A 23,066-nucleotide genomic window follows, 5' to 3' on the forward strand; every position below is an offset into this window, starting at 1 on the left:
CCATAAAAAGCCTGAATGAGGTCACAGCCATAGGCAACTGGGCTCAGTCGCACCGGGGCCCTCAGAACGTGCCTCAGAAAACCCATCCCTCTGGGGCTGAGCTGCCGGGAGGGCCTCAGGGCCCGGACTCTGAGGCGGTCCAGCGAAAGCAGAGCCAGCTCCCAGGCATCAGTGAAAGCTATTATGGTGGGCACTGTCCACCACGGCAACAGGGCAACTTAGAGGTGGGCCAGGGAGTAGGGGGTGGGGCACACACAGCATCTCCCTCAGGTCTGATGAGCACCTCCTGAATGAAAAACAGAAAAGCAAATGTGTCCCTAAACGATTCCGTGAGAACTTGACCAAATCTCTTGTCCCTGGGCCTCAGTCACCCCAACCAGACAGTGGTCTCCAATCCATGGTCCATGAGGCATCTCACAGACTTCTGACTGGGGATGGAGGGGTGGGCCAGGTCCCCCTCACTAGGCCTCCCTGGGTCCTGGGCATCTGCAAGGTGGTTTGTCTGAGGGGAGGCTTTCTGCTTGACGTGATGCTGGAAACCACCGGAAAAGGCATTCGCTCTCTCTAGGTCAGGGCCACAGATGGTCAATTATCTGCCCAGCGACTCTTCCTGAACAGACAGACTCAGGCCTCCCTTTATCCCCCATCCATAAGTCCCTGTGGCAGAGTAGACACCAAGCACTACCATGGCCAGGCAGGTATGTGTATGGGTGACTGGGAGTGGCCGGGCCAACAGGGGCACTGGCCCCGCCCACAGGAGGTGGCAGCCACTCAACTCAGCTGACTTGCCCTATGACAATGCAGGCAGAGGGTCACCCCAGAATAGCCAGACATCCAGGCTCCTGTTAACTCTTCAAAACCTTTAATATTGACAATTTATTACTCTTTTCAGCTCCCCATCCTCCTCCCCCACCAGCCCCTGGCAGCCACCATTATACTTTGTCACTATGAATTTGATACTCTAGGTCCCTCATATGAGTGGCATCACACAGTATTTGTCTTTTTGTGATTGGCTTATTTCACTCAGTATAATGTCCTCAAGGTTCATCCGTGTTGTAACAGGTGTCAGAATTTTCTTCCTTTTTAAGGCTGAATAATAGTCCATTGTATGGATGGACCACGTTTTGTTTATCCATCGGGTCACTACCACTTTTTGGCCATTGTGAATAATGCTGCTGTGAACATGGGTACATAGGTATGTCTTCAAGACCCTTTTTTCAATTTTGGGGGGTCTATACTGAGCAGTGGAATTGCCAGATCATATAGAATCCTATGTATAATGTTTTGGGGAGCCCCATACTGTTGTCCACAGCAGCTGTACCTGTTCACATTCCCACCAACAATGCACAAGGCTTCCAACTGTGCCACTTCCTCAGCAACACACATTGTTTTCTGTCCATTTTTATAGCAGGCGTCTTAATCAGCGCGAGGTGGGACCCACTGTGGTTCTGACTTGCATGGCCCTAGCGATTAATGATGCTGAGTGCCTTTTCATGGGCTTATTGGCCCCTTTCATATCCTCTTTGGAGAAATGCCTATTAAGATACTTTGCCCATTTTGATTGGATTACTACACTTTTTGTTGCTGTGTGTTACGAGTTCTCTACGTACAGTATTCTGGATATTATTCCCTTATCGGGTGTTTAATTTGCAAAGATTTTCTCCCAATCCATAGATGACCTTTCACTTTGTTGATTGTGTCCTTTGATACACAGAAATTTTTAATTTTGATGTGCTCCCATTTACCTACTTTTACTTTTGCTGCCTGTGCTAATTTAATTTGTAAGAAAACCCTCTGGGAGGCTGGGCCAGAACATCTGGGGGCTAGATTCGGATTGTGGGGGCAGCCAGTTTGAGACCCAGCATCGAGCCACTTGCTGGCTCACTCGGCGACCCCAGCTCTTCCGGTGAGGCCCACAAAAGCGTCCTCTTCTCCTTGAGCTGCTCTGCACAGCCAGGTTTGCCCCCACCTTCTGCATCTTAGGAAGCCTGTGAAGCAGGCGCCATTATCTCCATTTCACAGATAAGGAAACTGAGGTCCACCAACGTCACCCCCCAAGCATTGTACACCAGGCCTGGGGCCCTGGTGTGTGATCAGGGTCAGAACAAGAGTGCTTTGGCCATCGCAGCTGGAAAATCAACGCTGTTGGCTGCACAGGGCCTGGCACAAAGGAGGAGGTGCCCGTGAATGTTTACTGCACAAACTCATGCCTGAAGGATAAACAGGTACTTTCTTCTGAGTTGGGAAGTAGGCCCAGACGTCAGAACTGGGCTGTGGTTGCAGTGAGGTGGGGGCCCATCTGCCGTTGCACACAGAAACGTGCGCTGACGACCAGCTCAGGGAGGGGAACGGTGTTTACAGCCAGGTTTGAGGAGTGGCTTTGGGGCTAAAAATAGACCAGGGGAAACACCAGGCTGGGTCCTCCCTGGACTGGGAGCCAGCCTCTTTGATGAAGACAGGACCTGGTGAGGGCTTTCTCTGAGGCCGGCCTGTGGCGCTCTCCTTCCTCACTATTCCTCTCATTACCAAGGGTAAAGGAGGGCAGGATGCGGCATCAGAGAGCAATGTCTGCCCATAGGTTTCTGCAAGGCCTCTAACGTGGGGGGTAAACACTTTTACGGTTCAGTAGTTCCTGAACCAGAAAGGAATGAAATAGGCAGCTGCCAGGGGCTGCACCATCCCAGTCGCAGAAGTAGGGCTTCCAGGAGGGAATTCCCGCTCACTCTCAGGAATTTTTTTCGCTTTCCCGTTCCCGCATCCCGAGAAAAGTTGGTGGGGAAATCAGTTCCTTGTACCCAGTAATACCAACAATGGGAAATAAACGTACTACTCACAGTGTACCTCTTAGACATTTTTCCTATTTATCGCTACGGTTTCTGGGAGGGAACTCACGCCCGTTCTCGGGAATTTTTTTTTTTGCTTTTGCTGTTCCCAAATCCTGAGAAAAGTTGGTCGGGAAATTGCAAAAATCGGCTCCTTGAACCCAGGTGGTTGGTAGTATCAGCCGTCACTTTGTGGAAACGATTCATCATGGAGAACAGAAAACAGTTTATATCTCGGGATTCAGGAACAGGAAAGCGAAAAAAAATTCCTGCGAACAGGTGGGAATTCCCGCCTGGAAACCCTGGTCAGAAGAGAGCATGATGCTACCACATCCTTGAGAAGCCAGCCTGGCTGCCCATGCGGCCTTCACAAATAGCTGGGCCAGCCCAGTTTAGCTCGGGTCCCCAGGTGCCAAGCTTGCGCCACTTTTTCCTGTGAAGATAACTATGCCACAGCAGCTGCCATTCCCAGAATGGCTCCTCGCTGCTCCCCCAAAACAGTAACCCCTCACCCAAAGCATCACAGCTGGAGGGGACTTGGGGGGTGTCACCTAAACCGTCCCCCAACTCCACTACTTCCCAGCACCCAGGTTCCCCTGGGGGCTTTACCTGCTCAGAATCCACTGCCTGCCCCTAATAATAGCACTTTGATTTTATTTCGTGAGTGAATCCATCCCCACCCCCTGCCCACACACACTTTTGGTCAATGTGCCTCATGTATAAGAGAAGTGCCCCAGCTCCAGAATGAGCACGTGGCCATTGAAAGTAGCACAAACCTGTGGCGAAAATGCCCAGACATGTGACTCACTTGGAGTCAGTGAAATTCGGTTCTGGAACTTCTGTGGACATTCTGAATTGGGGGAGTTGCTAAGAGGATGGGATATAGGTTAAACTGTCAGTTATCATCTTGCTATTGCCGGGGTGGGGGGAGCCTACCTGGTAACAAAGGAAGAGAGGAAGTGGACCCGAGAAGAACAGCTAGTCCTGAAGACACAGAGCCTCTGGATCCAGCCACGCCTGAAGTCAGTGCCCCCAGGACTGAATATCCGCTCCATGCACCAATATAGTCCTCTTTTTTACTTACAGTAGTGTGTGCTGGGATTCTGTCATTTACATCCCAAAGAATCCCGAATGACTACAAGTCATTCATAGCTTCTTCCCCCACCCCGTTCTGACATCCCCTAAACCAAGCCAGAGGAAGAGATGGCCTTTTTTCACTCAGGTCTCCCTTCTGGCAGCTTCTCCTGTACTATCTGCAGAGAAGAAAAGACTTAGCCCTGAGCCAGGACGGGGAGATAAGACAGCAAAGCTTCAGTGCTCTCTGGGAACAGGCCTAAAGCCCTCACGTGCAGGTGGGCAGGGGACCTCTATGTGGATCTGTACCAGGCCCCACACCCGAAAACCAGGGCCTCCTGGGGAGGGATAGGATGTCAGAGAGGAACAGAAATAAGGAGGCAGAAGGGATGACACCAAGACCCAGGGCAAAAGGGAGGCGGGCGGCGGCGGCGGCGGCACTAATTCAGACCAGGTCATGCCCCTTCCTCAACCAGCCCTCCCTTGCCTTCCCCTCAGCACTAGAATCAAAGCCAGATGGCTTGCCAGGGCCTCCATGCCCTCACAGGACCCGCCCTGCTGGCTCCAGCTGCAGCCACGTCTCTCCCGCTAAGGGGCCACGGCACCAGTCCCCCCAGTTCCTTAACACCCAGTGCTCTCCCAGCGCAGCATGCCACACGGCTCAGCTCCAATGTCCCCTCCTCCTTGGGGCTCCTGTGGACACCCCGGCCATCTCTGCCGAACACCTGTTATTCCCCTCACTGAACACATCACACCTTACAATTATCCTGTAATAGTTAGGGCTCTGCCTCCCCCATCAGACTGTCAGAGCTATAAGGCTAGGAACTGTCAGTGCTGTGCCCCACGTGCTCTCACATCTAGTGCATCGTAGATGCACACAGTAGGTGCTCAGTATGCAGACACAGGCATGGGAAAAGGGAGAGAGGAACACAGGGAGGGGAGGGATGTGGGAGGAGGGCTGAGGGGAGAGACAGCCACAGAGAGGGAAGGGTGAGGAAGAACAGGTGGTGATGGGGGCTGGGAGCAGAGCCACTGCACAGCCCTCAGGGCAGGGCGCACGGGGAAGCGGGCTGCTTATTCCTGTATCAGGGGAGGGAGACCTGTGTGTGCCCACCCGCCCCAGCTCCTGGGCACACTGGCTGAGGTGGTCCCAGCCCCCGCCCAGAGCTCTGGACCACAGAGAGAAGGAAGCAGGACAGGGCTCTGTTGGGGCCCAGGATGCTTCTCTGGGGAGGCCTCGGGGCTCTGCACCTGCCTGCTTGCTGCTCCTTCCGCAGGGGGGCAGAGAGGAGGGGCTGAGTACAGAGGCCCCTCCTCTCTGTCCCTCTCCACAGTGTCTGGGCAGCTCTGGGACACCCTCCCTGTCTCCCTGAAGCTCCCAAACGCCTTATTTCCATCAAATCCGCCCCCCGCCCCCCCAACACACGGCTCCTGTTACAGCTGCCCTGAGGAGCAAGAGCTACATCAGGATCAGGGGAAGGGACAGCAGGGGCCAGGAGCAGAACGAATGTTCCAGAGCCCGAGCGTGTGGCCGCAGCAGGAGACCTGGCAGATGCACTCACCTCGCGGGTGACCTTGCCATTGTTGTCAAAGTCGTACAGGGTGAAGGTCCATTCCTGCCGGCTGTCCTCCTCCACGGACACATCACACTGTAACTCCTAGGCACAGATGACACAATGGTGCGACTGGTCACCCAGCAGCTGGAACATCTGGAGGCCGGGTCACTGGGTTGCCACCTCCCCACTGCCCTCCCCAGACACCGTGTGAGGGCAGAGCAATGACCAAGACATAATGGGCCCAGGAGAAAGGCCGGGCCAGGCAGAGGAGATTTGGCCAGGGGAGATATGCCTGCAGGGGTGCCAGGCCCTTTCTGGGTCCTCAAAGGCAAAGAAAACACGAGGGGTAGGGGTGTGAGAGGGGGCTTTGTGGCCTCAGAAAGACTGAACTTGGACCAAGGACTAGACGCCACTGATAGACATAGGGCACAGTAACTTGGGAAGCCAGGTGGGGACTCCCAGGGTGGCCACCTGACCTCTAAGGCAGGAGAGGGCGAGCATGAAGAACTAAGTTCAGACAGCCTCAGGTGCGAGCCCATGCACAGCTGCATGTCCACTACCCTGGGCATGTCTTTTCTGTGCCTCAGTTTCCCCTCGTGTACACTATGGAACATGACAGTGTTGCCTTCATAAAATTGCTGGGAGAATTAACTGGCATGCCTCTTATCCCCTCAGTCACCCTGCAGCTGTGGGGGACAGTCCCCGACCTCCCACCTCAAGCACCCGGTTTCTATGTCTGAGGGCAGCCCTGAAGGAAGAGCCAGGGATGGGACTGCATGCATGGGGTGGGGACCCCAGCATCCTCACCCCTTCAGGGGACAAGTCTGAGAGCATTGTATACAGCTCTGGGAGGGACCCCAGAGGCCCTGAGCCCCAGCTGCCCTGGCCGTGACCCACCCTTTATTGGCTTCCCTCCATCCCTGATCCTGGGATCACCCCCACATCCTTGTCTCAGGGTTGCTTGGTGAGAACTGGGAGCAATGGGGGGGGGGGGCGGGGGGGGGCTGCTTGCACATAGAAAAGGCCCGTCAACGGTAGTAGCTGCTGTTTTTTGTCTTTCCTGTGATGATTAATACAAAAATGACTTCATATCATTGCTCCCACGACCCAAGGTATCTAACCGCAGGGACTCTGAGCCGGGAAGTAGTGAGCTCTGTTGCTGGCCGGATGTACGCCGGGGCCAGCTGAACACCAAAGTGTTCTCGAATGGACGGCCACTTGGGGAAAGAGACTCCACAAATGGCCTTTAAGATCCACAAGATTCTACGAAAACAAGCAAAGATGCTCCAGCCCATCCTGTTCCATGTCTCGCCTCGGCCCTCCACTCCTTTTGCCATGACTAGCTGGCACAGTGTGAGGACAGGCTCAGCCCCGAGAGGGGTGGTTCCTGGCTCAGGACACTGGCAGGAATGTGACCGAGCACGGTTGCCCCTGCCTCCGGCTTCTGCAGCTCAAAGCCAGTTCTCTCCAACAGTTCTTGGGCAGCCCATGCTGAGTTCAAAGTCAGCCTTCCCTCAGTTGTGACATGTCCGTCTGATACCTGCCAAGTGCCCGCTCTGCTCTCCAAGGCACGGTTTCAAGAGGCACAGCACTCACCCCACACACATGCCCCGCACCCACAAACACACACATACCCATGCGCGCACACATACACGCACACGTACACACACGCACATGTGTGCACACACGTGCACACGCATGCATGCAGAGTTTACCTAATTCCCTTGCCCTGGCCCCTTTACTTGGCTCCAAAGACAGCTCGGGTTTGAAGTTCAGAAACAGAGTTGAGTGATTATCTCCCACACATCCCCTGTCATGTGTGTTTCCCCCTATCGCCACCTGGACTTCTCAGGTGACTGTTCCTCATGGACCATGGACGAGTCCCAGGCAGTCAGTTGGCCCCATTCCAGAAACAGACCCATTTGGGCTTCCAAGCAAGTGAGCTGTCTGGGCCGTCCCTCTGCTGTCCATGCAGGAGGTGAGAGGCCCTCACATGTGGACAGGCCTCAACTTCCTCTGTGAGAAGCACCACAGAGAAGAGAAAACCCTTCCCTCTAGGCCCAGTGCCAGGAAAGGAAACTTACCTCAAATTTAAGCTGCTTCTTGGAGCCCGGGCAGGATTCACTCGACTTTTCCATCCTCTTCTCATCTCCACTAGCCAGCCCGTCGGTCTTCTCGGGAGGCAGGGCCACTGCGAGGGGAGGCAAGTGAGATGCCAGCCTTTGGGGCCACCACGCTCACTGTGGCTTTCTTGTGGGGCCTGTGTGGAGGACCCAGGGTGTTGGGGCCCCCTCCTGTCCTGCCCATCTGCTTGGGTCAAAACTTCTCTGCTCTCTGGCCTCTGGAATGACCGGGGCTGCCTCAGGGGAGACCCCCTCCCAGGGTGTGTCCACGCCGGCCACTCAGGTTACCCACTGGGCCTCAGGCCTCCATTCTCTGTCCTGGGTAAGCAGCCTGCCCAGGTAAGCAGCCTGAGGCCACCCACAGTGTCAGACCACAGGGCAGGTGAATGTGGGCAAAGGGGTGGTTTTGGAGCCCCGAGAGGAAGCTAGTGGGTCATGGCCACACAGCCTCGCTGCCTTTCATGATGACATCTTGGCTTCCTCAAAGATGCCACCTGCCCGGGCCCTGCGTACAGCACGTTGGTGGGTGGTCAGTAGAAGAGACAGAAACAGAGATCAACAAGGTCGGTGAAGGGCCTGTGCGCCATCAGCACACACACACAAGCACGCACGTACGCACACGGCGCGGTCTTCATGAGTGAGCAAACCCTGTGCCTTTCACCTGGCTCCTGCTCACCCGGGGTCTTCCCCCTCTGCCAAAGGTCACGGTCCTTTGTATGTCCTTCCAGGAGCAGTGGGGAGGGTGGGCATGATAGCCCATGACCTTTGTCCTGTGAAGACCCCCAAGAGGTGCCAGGAAGGCAGCCCAGGGTAGCAGCCATCGTTCCTGACCTGGGACCCAGCCTACGAGGTTCCACCAAACCTTGAAACGTCCCAGAAGCCTGCTTTGGCCCCTTCTGCCCATTTTGTCTCTGCCTGAAGAAGGGACTCAGGTTGGCCTGGAAACAAGCTTTTCTAGAACATGTTCACGGCTCTTCTCTCATTAGATCCCCTCAGCTGCCCTGGGGCCATGATTCTGTTCTGAGCAAATGGAGCCTGGCCTCCACTAAAGAGACCTCCCCCCACGCCCGACTTGAGGATGGACCAGGAGGGCCACGTGAGGAGCTGAGCCACCTGGGCAGTAGTCCCAAACAGGATGCCTGGAGAAACGAGGTGACTAGGCCAGGAAACTAACTCGGAGAGACCTCTGCATGTCCCCCCACCACACTCACACACGCCAGCTCTGCCGACCAGGACCCAAGAGTGGCTGCTGGGGAAGGTGTGGTAGGGGCTCCCCACTTGGGTGGGGCTGGGCCCCAGCTCTCCTGTTTCACTCCCATCCTGTGGGCTGGGGCTCTCGTAGCAAAAATTATCTAAAGCACCCCTCACACCTCGGTGGCCACTGTGCATAAAGACGAGGCAGTGACCTCACACAGCACCAGGCCCAGCGCAGCACTGACTGAACACTGGCTGTCCACTGACTCACTCAGTCCACACCGCAACCCTGTGAGGCACTTACTATTAGTAGCTCCATTTTCCAGATGGGAAAACTGAGGCCACAGAGAGGCTATGTGCTTTGCTAGTAAATGAGGGGCTAGCTCACGTTAGGCGGCCCCTCTGTGATGATCCTGGCTTGGTGCAGCAGACCTGGTCCCTCTCTCAGCCAGCCTGCGGAGAGGTTACTTACTCTTTGCTGGGGTTCTGAGCCTCCATACACCACGTGTGGCCCAGAGCAGGTCATGTGACTTCTCTAGACAGCTCAGTTTCCCCACCTATAAAACGGGGATGATAACAGTCCCCTCCGCAGAGGATTGCTGTGTGTTTTCAATGAGCTATGACTGAAAGGGCTAAGAGCCCAGGACCCATTAGGTAACAGTCAGGTGAATGATGTCCCCTCCCCATTTAATCTTTTGGGAATCAGCAGAGTTGGCAGCTGAGTTTTCTCAAAATACAAAAGGCCCTAAAAGCATCACATCAAATACAGGCAGCCCAGGGTGGGGAGCAGGACAGGGGAGGAAGAGCTAATGATAAAGCTGCCCCAGGCAGGAGGCGGCAGGAAGGCCTCCTGGTCCCTCCTGTGCTTCTACAGAACAAGGCCAACGAGGACAAACCTAAAAGAAGCCCAGGCTCCTCGGAGGCCTCCGGGGGCGGGGCACTGGGCATGCTCACTGCTGGTGGTTGTCAGGGGACGGTCACTGACGCTGACCGCTCTGATGCACTGGACCAAGCCCTGCTGTCTCTGCTGCTCCCCAACGGCCAGGAGGTACCTCACTCCACCGTCACGCCGAGCCCGAGAAAGTCAGGTGGGTGATGAGCCAGTGACCCAAGGACAGCCATGCATACAGCCTGGGCCACAGTGGTCACTGTCCTGGGACCACACAGGGTGCAATGCACAGCCACTTCCACAAAGCCACAAAGTGGTAGGCACTACTGTCACCCCCATTTAAAAGAGGAAGAAGGCCTCGAGGCTTGTCTGAGAGAGTCGGGGAGCCGGTTTCTCCCTGTCCCCAGCACTAAGTGAAGCCCTGAGCCCCGGAAACCCTAGCAACTCCAACAGATACCGCTGAGCGTCCTGGTCGACAGGGCACCTTGGACTCATATCCTGGGTTCATATCCTGACTCTGCCACTGACCTGGGCAACCTGGGGCAAAGTACCTGGCTTCTCTGGGTCTTAGTCTCGTCATCTGTAACACAGGAATGAAGTGGTCTTTCCCCCATAGGGCTACTGGGACAAGGCAATGAGAAAAGTGCCTTTTTAGCAGTGGCCTGCACACAGTAAGTGCTCAGTAAATGCTGGCTTTGCAAAAAATGTAGATGAGACATGATCCCAGCTGACGGCCCAGATCCAAATGATCCCTCACCCCAAAACTGCCCCACTGCAGACACTACAGTGCTATCGTGACCTACAACATCCTCTCTTCACCCCCCCAGCCCTGGAGGGCGGAGTTGGGGGAGCTGAGAAGAAAAAGAAAAAGAAGAAAGAAAAACAAAGGCCAGCTCCATCTTCAAAGCAGCTGCCTCCCTCCGCAGAGGTCCTGGCTGGAGATGTAAGCCGACCAGGCTTATCGAAACCAAACTTCAAGTTCAAAGGGAAGTTATCAGAAAACCACCTTCAGGTTCAATGTTGCCTTTCAAGTTCCACTTGATAAAACCCAAAGAAAAGAAACCTCTGTCCCTCTCTCTCCTTCTGTGGCGCGCCCCTCCCCCCGCACACGACAGCCTGTCCTCTCACAGGTCTTCTGTGCCTCCCCTTCTCCTCTCCCAAGGTGGGGGAAGACATACCTCCAACCCCGCACCCTCTTCCTATGTCTTCCTTTTACCAGTGGATCCCTCATCCCACCCCAGCTCGGAAAACCACCATATACCCAGTGGGGACCCCTTCCAGCATGGGGCAGGGAACAGATGGGTAGTAGAACTGGGGGCCGTCCTGGCCTGGGGTCCTGGGGCCCAGGACCAAGGACAGTCAGCACCCCCTTTGCCCCACTAAAGGTGGCCTTTCACTCTCTCACTGTTCCCTACCCAATGGCCAGAAGAGATGTCAGAGAACCGATCCGAAAGCCTCGCAGACCCCAATGCCAGAGGCAGGAGCTGGGAGTCAGGGCCCTGTAACCACGCCAGACCAGCACGCGCCCCCAACTGTCTCTGTGCAGAACAAACTGCCATCCATCCATCCATCCATCGTCAGGCTCACGGGTGGGCGGCAGAATGGGGCTCGTCACAGGCTGCCGGGTCCAAGCTCGGTGAAGAGAATGATGCTGCTGCCGAGCTGGGCTTTGGCTCCAGATGCAGAGCCAGCCCCTGCCCGGTCTCTCACGCCTACTCATCCCAGCGAGTCATTTTCCCAGAGATGATCCTTTGAGGGTCATGATTTCAGGGGCACTCTGATCCCTCTTCAATCTCAAGTCACGGTAACAACAGGAGATACTGCTAATTGGAAAGAGGAAAGCAAAGCCTCTCACTTGACGCGAAAGTACCTGTGGGTGACTGCGGCGCGGGGTTGGCAAACTTCGCCCCGAGAGCCAAACCCAGCCCACTGCCTGTTTTTGTAAATAAAGTTTTATTGGGACACAGTCACACTCTCACGCATTGTGTATGGCCGCTTCACTCTACGATGGCAGAGTTGAGTAGTCGCAACAGAGGCTGCATGGCCCACACAGCCTAAAATATGTCCTCTCCTGGCCTTTCACAGAATCGTTGTGAACTGCGCGTTAGATAAATGCAGCCTTCCCCCCCACCAGGGCACCCTGATAAGCAAGGTGCAGGCTGGATTTCGGCTGCTACTCACCGGGCTGACTGGAAACCCTCATGCAGTAACGCGACCTGCCCAACCGTACACAGTTGCCATGGGAGACAATGTCAACTCTGCTTTCTTGAAACCAAGTCTCAGCTCAATCGAGTCAGGGGGCCCTGTGTGGGACTCCTTTTCTTTGGAAACTGCTCCGGGTCCCTCCTCCCTCCTCCCGCCACAGGGAGCAGGCTGGCTGTGTTTACCAGATGATGGCTCTCCCCCACGGTAGCTCCCGCCTGGCATCGCTCCACCCCCAGCAACTGCCAGATTAAATGCATTACTTGACCATCTTCACCCGGCTCCCTTTGATGTTCCCTTCTCAAGCTTCAAAATACCTTTTGGAGGGAGATCAGACAGCATTAAACAGAATTACTAATTAATTAAGCAAAGTTAAATTTTAAACACTGTTTGTTGTGTTAGCCAAAAGCCTGAACAGAACAGACTTTTTTCCTCCACTGAGATCAAAGACAGTCGCTTCCCTCTCCCCTCCCCCAGTTTACAAAAAAGGGAGAGGGTGGAGAGGCAGAAGGAGAGAAACAGAGTGCTTGGGGAGCCCTGGGGAGAGTGAGGACATACCTGGTCTGGGCTCCCATCCCCCCACCCTCACCCCTACCCATGGGCCCAGGGGAGGCATCCCGGGCTCATTTGGGACAGCATGCTGGGAGAGCCGCCCCGCGGTCACTTTCTCTGGACTGTTTACTCTGGCAAATAGCAGTGACCCAGGGAGCAGGATGGCACAGCCCACCCAGCACGAGCCGCTGACAGCTGGCGCCACCCACACAGCACGAGAAGAAGGGCTGTGAAATAAAACAGATCCACCCGTCTGCACCCCACCCTCCTAAGCAGGATGAGCACCTCAGGACTCTTTCCCCTGGGCTTGGGGTCAGAGTCATTTGGGGTCACTGGGAGACCGGCTCTGAGAAGCAGGCTGTGCACTGCCCAAGTGTAGGAGGCACCTTCCCACGCCAGGCAGCACAGACTTGTATGTTGCTTCTGACATTTTTTTGGACAGATGGCAGAAAGGTGTCTTCAGGAGGGACAGCTTTCTCTAATTTGCACAAATGCATTTGTTGTTGTTAGCTGACTGCTGTCGAAGCCCATTCTGTCTAGCGCTTGATTCTGCACAGTCCTATCTGGGCTCTTCTGATGGCCTCACAGGGGCCTGCTACATCTATGCAGCCAGAATGCAAGTTTCTGGAGAGCTGGGGCCCTGCTGGCTACTGGCCCTGGGTTGCCCACGGCGTAGGGCATGTACCAGGAGTGCACACAGCCTAGCACAGTGTGCTAAACGGCAGCAAATCCCACAGGGAAACATGACGAAGGCTACAGAACAAACACACCATAAATTCTGGCTTGCTTGAGACTGAGGACTGGCCTGGGATAGGGGTATGTGTATTCCTGAATCCCATAATACTTCGGCTAAGATTCAATCCCTGAACAATACCAGCAAATGTCCGCTTATTTTAACACAATCCGGAAAGGCCTGGTTGATATTAAACTTTGGAAGAAGAGACAAATTTGACACACGGTTATGACTAAGTCAGCCCCACCAAAGACCAGAAATGACGAACAGTCCGATGCATGGCGGACGCCTCTCTGAGCCCAGTTACCTGGCAAGTGCTCAGTTAACACAATGTAAGACCTAACACAAGCCAGAGTTTCCTTGCTGGAGTTTGGACACTCGCCCTAACGTCTCCACCATCCTTTCTCAATTGTCCCTGTACAGATTATCTGCCACAAATATTTTTGTCTCGGGGTGGCTTGCCAGGATGTTTCTGACTCCCCAACCCCCCGACAGCAGCTGTTAGAGGGAACGCAGATGAATTTTAATATTAGCCTATGCCAAATATAATTAGGCGGGTAAATCTGCTGCCAGTAAAAAGAGAAAGATATCATATGTGCATTCCAGGCCAAATGGTTTCTTGCGTTATCTGCATGAGGCCCTCCTAGGGAGCGGGGGTCCTTGAGATACACAGACCTGTTTGTCAGTGCACGCAGCAGTGGGCTGTACTGGGGATACTGGTGAAATGAGTGGGAACACGCATCATTGCATTGCGTCCCCTTAACACCATGCAGGGTGTGTTACGGTTTGCGTTTGACAAAAGAGGAAGCTAAGCTTGAAAAGCAAACTTGATCAAGCCATTTCTCTTCTGAAAACGATCTGCCTGCTGCTGCCTCTTGGCTCCGTCTCTCCACCGGAACTGCTTTTCATTTTTGGACCCTGCCGTGCTCTAGCGCTGTTATCCCTGCCAAGAAGACTTTCTCTCTCTCCAACTCCTGCTCATCCTTCAGGCCTCCAGCTGAAGCCTCCCCGGCTCTGAGGCGCACATCCTCCGCCCTCAGGGCAAGGTTAGCTTCCCCTGCTCAGTGAGCCTGTATCACTTCTGTGAGTTGAATCCTCCTACTGGGGCCCCAATAAATAGTACAGAGCCTGCCACACTATATATATGGCTACGTCATCATCATCAACATGAAACAAGATAAGGAGCAGAACTAGGATTTGAACCTGGAAGATGCAGAAACAGAACTAAACCACAGTTTTGTGGCTCCAGGGCCACTGGTCTCCCCACTCTGTCACACCACTGTAACTGACACCTGTTCCTGCCTGTCCTGCAACCATGCTCCTTCTTCTGAGCATAGCATCTGGGCTTCCTCTGCTGGGCCACACCTCACTCCCTCTCAATCCACGTGGTTTATGAGGGGCTGACCCCACTCCAGCTTCAGGGATTGACTCAGAACCCAGACCTGACCCAGCTTATCTCATCCCGATGGCCACTGTGGCGGGTCTTAGGTCAGCAGCCAAGGAGAGTTCATCGTGATGCGAATGAGCTAAGCCTCTGGGCCCCTCACTCGCATGGGCCCCTCCAATGTGTTCACATGGTGGTTTGTCTTCATGACCTTTTCAAAATTATGTATTTTATCCTTAACCGGTTAAGACTGCTGTCTCTTTCCATTCCGACTTCCCACACTTCCCCTGTGTCACGTGATGTTGGAGTGAACACAGGCATTTCTGGAATCCAGAGAAGGGGAGGTTAAGTTGAGGATGCATTTATTTAGGGTAAATGGGATATATATATTTGGTTCATACTTATAAAGAGTCGTGTATTCTTTTTCTTAGTATATGTGCTGCCGAAGCGAGCACGTGTATTCTTTTTCTTAAAGAAGGCAGCCCCCCAAAACTGGGTAAGCTTTGGGTCCCACAAAACCTAGATGATTGGCCAGTAAAGTGAGGCTCAAACTTTTGCAAGAAGTTTTGAGACTCAGGAGCTCTCTTTCACCGGTGATGGTTGAGCTCCTAGGATGTGAGCGCCTAGAGCTAGACCATCATCTTCAACACCGTAGGGCGACGAGCTAACAGGAAGGCAGAGGGAGAGGTGATGGAGAGGGTGAGAGAGGCAGCGAGTGAGTGTGTGTGCGGATGACATGGTGTGAGGTCCTGGATCTAGGCAGCCCTTTTTAGGCAAGCTCTACCCTAGGAGTTTTGAATTTCATGAACCAAAGCTTAAGCAAATTTGGGTAGAGTATCCCAAAGAACCAAAAGAATTCTGAATTAACTACCTATCACTTAGAGCTCCTGCTTTTCAGGACCCTCCCCTCCTACCCCCCAAAAAAACCCCGTGATTTACCCAATGCAAGACTCTCTAAGGTGGCTTCCGGCAGTTTGCACCAGCAGCTATCTACCCCTTCCTGAGGCGAGAAATGCCACCCAAGGTCTGTCTCCACCATCCTGCCTGCCCAGGCTGCATTTTACATTTTACTGTACGTAGACTTTATTTAAGGGTCAGTTGTGAGTAAGGGGAAAGAGGAAAGAAAAAATAAGAGGGAAAAAAAGAAAACCTTCCCAACAAATAGCATTCCGGTTTTTTGGTTGTTTTTTTCCTCAGCATAAGGTTGATGGCCACTGTACTTTGAGGTTCAAATAGGACTGAGACGAAACATCTGTTCAAGGAGGGAGGGGGAAACACCGGGAGAGGAAAAGGGAGAAGGAAAAAAAAGCCTTCTTTAGGCTAAAAATATCATGTCTCTTCCACTCTCCCCCCATCCTTGCCCAAGTTAAAACATGGGATGAAATTCAACTTTTAAAATCTAACCCCGAGCTACTTGAAACTATTAAAGCCTCCTTGGTATCTGACACAAGTCAGAATTTCCACTGCTCAAGCTGAGCTTTTGTGAAGAAGAGACTTGAGAGAAACTGCTGTCACTGCTGAAACCGGGGCTTCTGGGGGCTACAGTGAGTGGAGTCTGGCCGACTGACGCTCGCTCGCTAGCAGGACAGGCTCTTTAGTGAAGGAGGGAAGCCAGCGGGGTGTGGCCCGCCTGCCCCTCTGTCTGGGGGTCCTGCTCCTCTCCAGTGAACTCCCCTTCCTCTCAGATGTGCAGGGAGCCACCAGCCAGCCCCTCCGATTGACCAGCCTTGCCAGGAAGTCATTTGGAACCATCTGTGGCTACTTCCTGAGGAGACGTCCTCTCTGTCTCCCCCAAATGCTCCCTGAACTCCAAACTCAGTGTCTACCTGCCTACTCAGCATCTCTACTTGGATGTGCAACAGGCATCTCATCTTGGACCCCCCACGTCCAAACACAAAAGCCTTGATTGTCACCTGCCAAAACTTCTACTTCAGAAGTGACACCGCCATTTCCTTAGTTCCTTAAGGCCAAAGTCTAAGGTGTAGCCGGGTTGCTTTCTTTCCCCCCATCCACCTCCTCACCCCACCTCACCCCTCCCCTCAGTTCCATCCTCTTCTCTCCAGCCTCACAGCTCCCATTCCAGGCAGCCTCGTCACCTCTCACCAGCATTATTACAATCACCTCCTTTTTCATCGCCCCCTTCCTCCCTCTGCATGACCCATTCTTCCCAGAAGCCACAACTATCTTGTCAGAACCTGGCACTCACCGACCTACAACTTGCCAAGGGTTTCCCTTCAAAAGCAGCAGAAAGCCCAAGAACATGGTCCCACCCTTGCCGACTACCACACCCTCATCCCCATGTCTCCTCCTGCCTCACGGGCCTCCTTTCTGTTCTTCCCTGAAACCCAGTTCCTTCCATCGCGGGGTTTTGCTCTCTGCTTCTGGATGCTCTACTTCCACACCTGCCCAGGGCTGGCTGCATCCCGGGATCTGCCTCTCAGCTAAAATGTCACATCCTCACAGAGGCCTGGTCATGCCCTGACCTCAGGGTTTTCCCTCCTAGCAGAGCCCCACACCACCAACTTGCAGGCTCACTGTCTGGTTTCTTTATTCACTGCCTGCCTCTCTGACGCAGACATCCAGACAGCAGGGCCCACCTACCTTGTTCGTGGCTGAGAACCCAGGCTCAGCAGTGCCCGCCATCTACAGCAGGTGCTCAGCTGGTACTTGCTGAGTGAGAAGTCAGAGAGGCCCGAGTTCTGTTCTGTCTGCTGTGTGACCTTGGACAGGTCCCGCCCCGTCTCTGGGCCTCAGCTTTCCAACTACAAATGAAGGGGACTAAAGGCCATCCCGCAAGGGCTCCTCAGCTCTGTGAAAGGCTGACATCTCACACCTGGAGCCTGGATGGACTGGCCTGGGCCCTGAGGAGGGGGTACACGGGACCAGCCTGGGTGGCCTGAGGGACAGGTTCACCAGACCTCAGTGACTTCAGGGTGTTGACTCCATTCTTCCAGTGAGCATTTATTGAGCACTTAAGGCATACCAGACCCTATGCCACACACTGGGAGAAGGAGCCATCCAGAGATTCTAATAGGATTAAAGAAGCTTTGATTTTAAGTTGGCCTTATTTGCTGTGGACTAGCAAATGATTATAAACACTGGTTGGCTTCTCTTCAAGAACGATGGACCCATGAAACAACAAGAATCATGACAGCTCACATACGGTACCAGGGCTCCTCTCTGGGCCTATGTCACTGACCTCACTGTCTCCATAGAACCCTGAGGAAGACGTGTTATCATTGCCCCCAACAAGAAAACTGAAGCACAGGGAAGTTAAGTGGCTCACCCAAGGTCACACAGTGAGTCGTGGCAAAGCCAGGCTGGGGGAACTGGGGTCTGACTTGCAGACTCCCAGGAAGTCAGAATAAAAGGGAGAAAGAAGGCACCTCTTGTGGACTCTGATGAGAGGAGGAAGAATTCGGGGACCGTGCACATTGGGACAGGTCCCCAGGTCTCAGTCCCAACACCACTACTTCATTTGGTAGGACCAGCTACCCCAGGCACAGCCACCCTGGGGCCTGGGCAGCAGACATCCCACAGGCCCTGCCTGGCCAAACCAAGGCTGGGGCCAGAGGGAAGGGAGCAGCTGGGCCCCATGGGAGGGGACACCTGACGTCAGCATCCTTTCTGAGCAGGACCAGCAGGTTGGACTGGGCTCTCTGGAGTCAGCTTTCTGCAGAAGATGCCAAGTGGCTTTTACCCCCAGGCAAAGAGGTTGGAGACAAGAAATGGGCACTTGGGGAGGCTGAGGGTCAGTGAGCAGAGGCCAGAGGGTGAGAGGCAGGAGTGAGCCGAGAGGCTAAGGAAGGGTGGGGACAGCACTAGGTGGGAGGGAGAGAGGGGACCCAGAGAGAAGGGGCCTGCGACCATTTATAGACCTTTCCCTTCTGACGGGCATCCAGCAGTAGCTGCAGCCTGTGCTCGTTTGGGAGGACACCCCCGGACCCAGCACTTCCTGGAGGCCACTCAGGGGGACGTGGGTCTGCCATAAGAGCTGGCACCAATTCGCACCTCAGGCCACAAGCCACAGTCTGCCACCACCTGTTGTCCTACCCCAGCGGGGAGGCTGGGAAGTCAGGTGGGTGAAGTGTGGGGTTGAACCTCCCTGTCCTCACACCCCTAGCTGGGTCAGCAGAGAAAGGGTTCCACTCCCCTTCTCCCCCACTAAAGCCACATATCCCGCCCTGGCAGTACCCAGCCAGCTCTGAGCTTGGGACTTTTGATGGTTACTTTGTTCTTTCCCCGGTTCAAAAGGACCTCCACAGCCCAGCCCTCCCCAGCCCTGCACCAAGCCCTTCCTTAATCTCCCATCCCACGTGCTCCCAGCTGGCCAGTTAAGGCGGTTAAGACTCTGGATTAGGGCTGGCTTTACATAACAACGCAGGAGCTAAAGCCATCCTCTCCTGGGATGGCTAAAAGACTTCTTTTTATCTTCACGCCTCAGATGGCCTTTTTTCTCCCATTTTAAACAGCCCTCCAGCCCGCCAAGAGGCAATGAACTTGGCCAACAGGAAGACAAAGAGGAGATTCAGGATTCAGCTTGTTCTCCCAGCCTCAGCTCCAGGCGAGGCTTCTCCGTGGCCAGGACCGGGCAGCACCTGCTCTCCCCAGGCCCAGCCGTGCGGTGGCCTGCCACACACAGCCATGTCCCCCAGCCTGGTGTAGGCAGCTGGGGGGCCACCGACGGTCACTGGGCCCAGCCTCCCTTGTGCCTGGGCAGGCAGGCCCCGGCACAGCCAGAGCAGCCCTACTCTTACTGCTTTATTGACTTACTATTTTCACTTTTTAATTCTGTCATTAGTCTTTCATTTCAGGGGGAATATGTGATTGCATTCTTGTAAACGTTAAAGCATTACAGTTAACACGACAGGCCTCTTTGACCACTCTTTGCAATTTTAGTCCCCTTCTTCCGTGTCCAGAAGGAGCTACTGCTTTTGATTGAAGAAAAAGACTGAAAAGCTTGACCACCAACAACCTAATCAAACCTCCCCTCATTGGGAAACAGAGGCAGGCGATCAGCTCCCAACGCCCTTTCTTATCAGTGGTGTCACCAAAGTGCCCAGACACCATAAGTGACCGGCAAGGCGCCAGGCTGCCCTCGAAGCCTGGCATGCAGCTGGAGGGCCACGGGGTCAGAACAAGTGCCGCCAACCTCCCACGCTTTCCCCGATAGGAGCTGGGCCCCTCGGGCCCCTCGGATTTATCCCGCATCCACTAACCAGTGTTTGTAAGTGCCACCCCCACAGGGGTTTGCCCTCCCTACATGGTGCCCACATCCTCTGAGTACCCACCACGTCCAGCTCCACATCCCCACTCATCATTCCAGAGGGCGAGGGGGCCCAGAGACAGAGGGACCCGACCAGGACCCACAGCAAGTCACTGCCGGCTGGGAGGGGAGCCAGCTCGATGGGCTCCTGGGCCGTGTTCCTTCTACTTCTCACCAACAGGGCTCGTGCTCTGAACGCAGACACTGAACAAAGCGACCCTCCCTTTCAGAGGGAGGTGGATTCCATGGGCAAGACATCTCATTTGATTTCAGACTGAGACTCAGCGGACAGAGAAGTGCCTCATTTGGGGCAATAATCTGGGGTTCAATAAATAATGGATAGATAAAAAGACAGATGGAGAGACAGTTGGATGATAATTGAAGGATGGTTACGTAGATTATGGGATGAGTGATGGATGAAGAATAGATGGGCAGAGAATGGGTTGTGGGTGGCAGGGGGATAGGTAAGTGCTGGCTGGCTGATGGATGATTGACAGAAGAGTAGGTAGATGAACGGATGGGCAGTAGATGGAAGGATGGGTGGGTGATGGGTGGAACAACGGATGGATGGATGGATGAGTGCTGGATGGCTGCGTCATGGGTTAGTGTGTGGGTGGGTGACGGGAATGCGATGAGTCAGTGACAGGTAGATGAATGGAAGATTGATGAGTGGACAGGTGGGTGGCTGACTGGATGGTGAATGGCTGATAGATGGAATAGATGGACGGATGGATGAACAAGAGAATGAACTTGCTAATAGGTTACCATGTGAATGAGCAAATGAACAGATAAATGGAGTGAGTACTGAAGCCCAGATAATCAATGTCTGGGGTCACCTCAGTCCCCAGGGCCTATATCCTACAGACCTTTACCTGACTCCCCAGATCTTCTCTAAGCACCAACTCCTGACATCTCTCCATGGAGCCAAGGATAACAGCCGAGACTTGGGGGAGCTCCTGAGCGCAGCCACCAAATCTGCTGGCAAACACACTCAAGGGGAACCCCAGCCTGGACAAAGCTGATTGTCCATTAGACGCCTCCCCTTTGATTGAGGATCTGCTCCTATGTGAGCAGTTTGATAGATGCCTGCATCCCCAGCCTGCCTCTAACTCCTGGGCAACTGAGTGACTCTCTTAAAACAGTGCTTCTCAAAATGCAATGTGCGTACAAGTCACCTGGGAGCCTATTAAAATGCAGACTGGACTCAGCGGGTCTGGGCTAGAGCCTGACATTCTACCTTTATAACAGCTCTCCAGCCAGATGTGACCAGAGTCCTGAAGTCTGGCCCAGGCTCCTCTGGAGGACTTCTTGGCACCGTCTGCTCTCCTCTCAAGGCCATACAGGACCCCCAAGGCCTAGATGCTTCCCAGAGACCCCTGAGTGCCCAGCTCTCCCGCCAGCTGCCTGCCACCACCTTTCCACCCTCCGCCCCAGCAGAGAAGGCCTCACTGTCCTCAGGCTGCCCCAATTCAGCAATTCTCTCCTCTGAGTCTGTGTAAAAAATGGAAATGCCATCCCACTTACAAACACTTTCAGGTGCCATCCATTCCTTGCACCAACTCAGAGAGTCTCACAGGGAAAGGGCCCTCCTTCCCATCCTACAAACGTGGAAAGGAAGGCTCAGAAAGGTCACGTGGCTTGCCCAAAGTCAAGGTAGCATACCAGTGGTGGCTGACCCTCTCAAGTGTCCCAATTCTTTCTACAACACGGTGCTTCCCCTTGAAGAAAGAAACAGAGGAGAGAGGGAAGGGAGAGGTGTGTGTGTGTGTGTGTGTGTGTGTGTGTGTGTGTGTGTGTGTGTATCTGTGTACGTGCCCACTCACTTGTGCTCCAGGTGAGTGACATGAATGGAGAAACGGGGAAACATAATAGCTACTTTAAGTAGTGCTTCTACATGTCTACTCCTGTTTGAGGAACCCATGAGTAGCTACTACGACCTCCCAACAGAGAAGATGAGGTAAAACCACCTGTCCAAGGTCCCACAGCTAACACAGAGCAGGCCAGGATGTGAACCCAAGTGGTCTGGCTCCTCCTGAACAGGGACCTATAAAGCCACACTTCCCTCTTGCACCTCACCCCTACACACCTCCACCCACCCCCACCGAGAGGCAGAGTCCTGTCCTCTTCCTGGCCTGCAAATTTTCTGCGGGGCACTCGGGACATGGGGTAGACCAGATGGCCCCTACCCCACCTCACTGCTCCCTGGAAAGAGCACAATGTATTTCAGTACCTTCCAGGCGAAAGTCTTCCTCTTCCTCCTCGCTGAGTGTTTCTCTGAAAACTTCGCCCACAAGCTCCTAAAGGAAGACAAAAGAGGGATATTAAGGAAGTATTGGGGTTAGGTAGGAGCCTGGCATTTGAACAGTAAAGGTGGTGTCATAAACATGTGCCTGGCTGGCTGCAAGGAAGCAGGGACCCTGTTCTGATTCTTCCGATGGGAATTTAGGTCAACTGAGGTAGGTCCTGTCACACTTGAAGAGTTAATCACCACTTGGCTTTTCAGGAAGTACATTTTCTCAGGCTACAGCCCACGGTGAAACACTACACAGGACCACATTTCTCCCTCAGGAAGGGAATCGTACGCTCCACCCCAGAAAAAGACAAAGACGAGATCGGAAAATGTTCCTCAACTAACCCACTGAGCCAACTTGATTGGCTAGGGACCAATAAGCCCCGCCTGTGGTCTACGAGAAGAGAGATCAATTTGTATCCTTCCTCCAACAGAGGGTCCCAGACGGGCTGTCTTGGTGGGTTTATAAAGAGGGTCTCATGTGCCGTAGGATGGGTTCCTACTGACCTTAACATAACTCCAAACTCGCCAGCACAACATTCAGGAACCCACATGCTGTGACTTCAGTCACGCTTCTCACGTCTCTCTGCCACACGCACTTTCTGATAACCAGCCTGAGCCCTGCACATGCCTTGCCTGGTCCCCATGCGTGAGTTAAAAATGTCTGCTTCCTCATCCCACATGACAGCGAGCGCCCAGTCGGCCTGGTCAGGCTGCCCCTCGGATGTTGTCAGGTTGGCCAGGGAAGTATGGTTGGCCCACAGGCTGGCACATTTCTGGGATGTCACAAAAGGTCCCATCTATCTGACCCCACCCCAGCAGGATGACGCTAGACAAGAAGCTAGACTAGCGCTCGTCAAACTGTTCTGTATTTATTGGTGTCCTGCCAAGAAGAGTTCTGTGATCAAAAAAGACTGTTTTGAACAAAGTTAAACAAGGTCCTTTACTGCAAGACTTACTATGGCAACGGGCACTGTGAAT

General features: G+C 53.9%; 1 protein-coding gene across 3 annotated transcripts in view; it reads right to left on the reverse strand.

Annotated features, from left to right (window-relative positions):
• Positions 1 to 23,066, reverse strand: part of NKD1 (NKD inhibitor of Wnt signaling pathway 1) — a 180,010-nt gene that overhangs the window by 4,673 nt on the left and 152,271 nt on the right. For all 3 annotated transcript variants that reach the window (XM_088800362.1, XM_088800361.1, XM_019732371.3), the window contains 3 exons: positions 22,026 to 22,092; positions 7,537 to 7,643; positions 5,459 to 5,554 (listed from right to left, as the gene is read on the reverse strand). In XM_088800362.1, coding sequence (XP_088656488.1) covers positions 5,459 to 5,554; positions 7,537 to 7,643; positions 22,026 to 22,092 — 270 coding nt within the window. The remainder of the gene's footprint in view (positions 1 to 5,458; positions 5,555 to 7,536; positions 7,644 to 22,025; positions 22,093 to 23,066) is intronic.

Source organism: Rhinolophus sinicus, chromosome 8, assembly GCF_057876585.1.
Source record: "Rhinolophus sinicus isolate RSI-liver-muscle chromosome 8, RSI-T2T, whole genome shotgun sequence".
NCBI classification, from domain to species: Eukaryota; Metazoa; Chordata; class Mammalia; order Chiroptera; family Rhinolophidae; genus Rhinolophus; species Rhinolophus sinicus.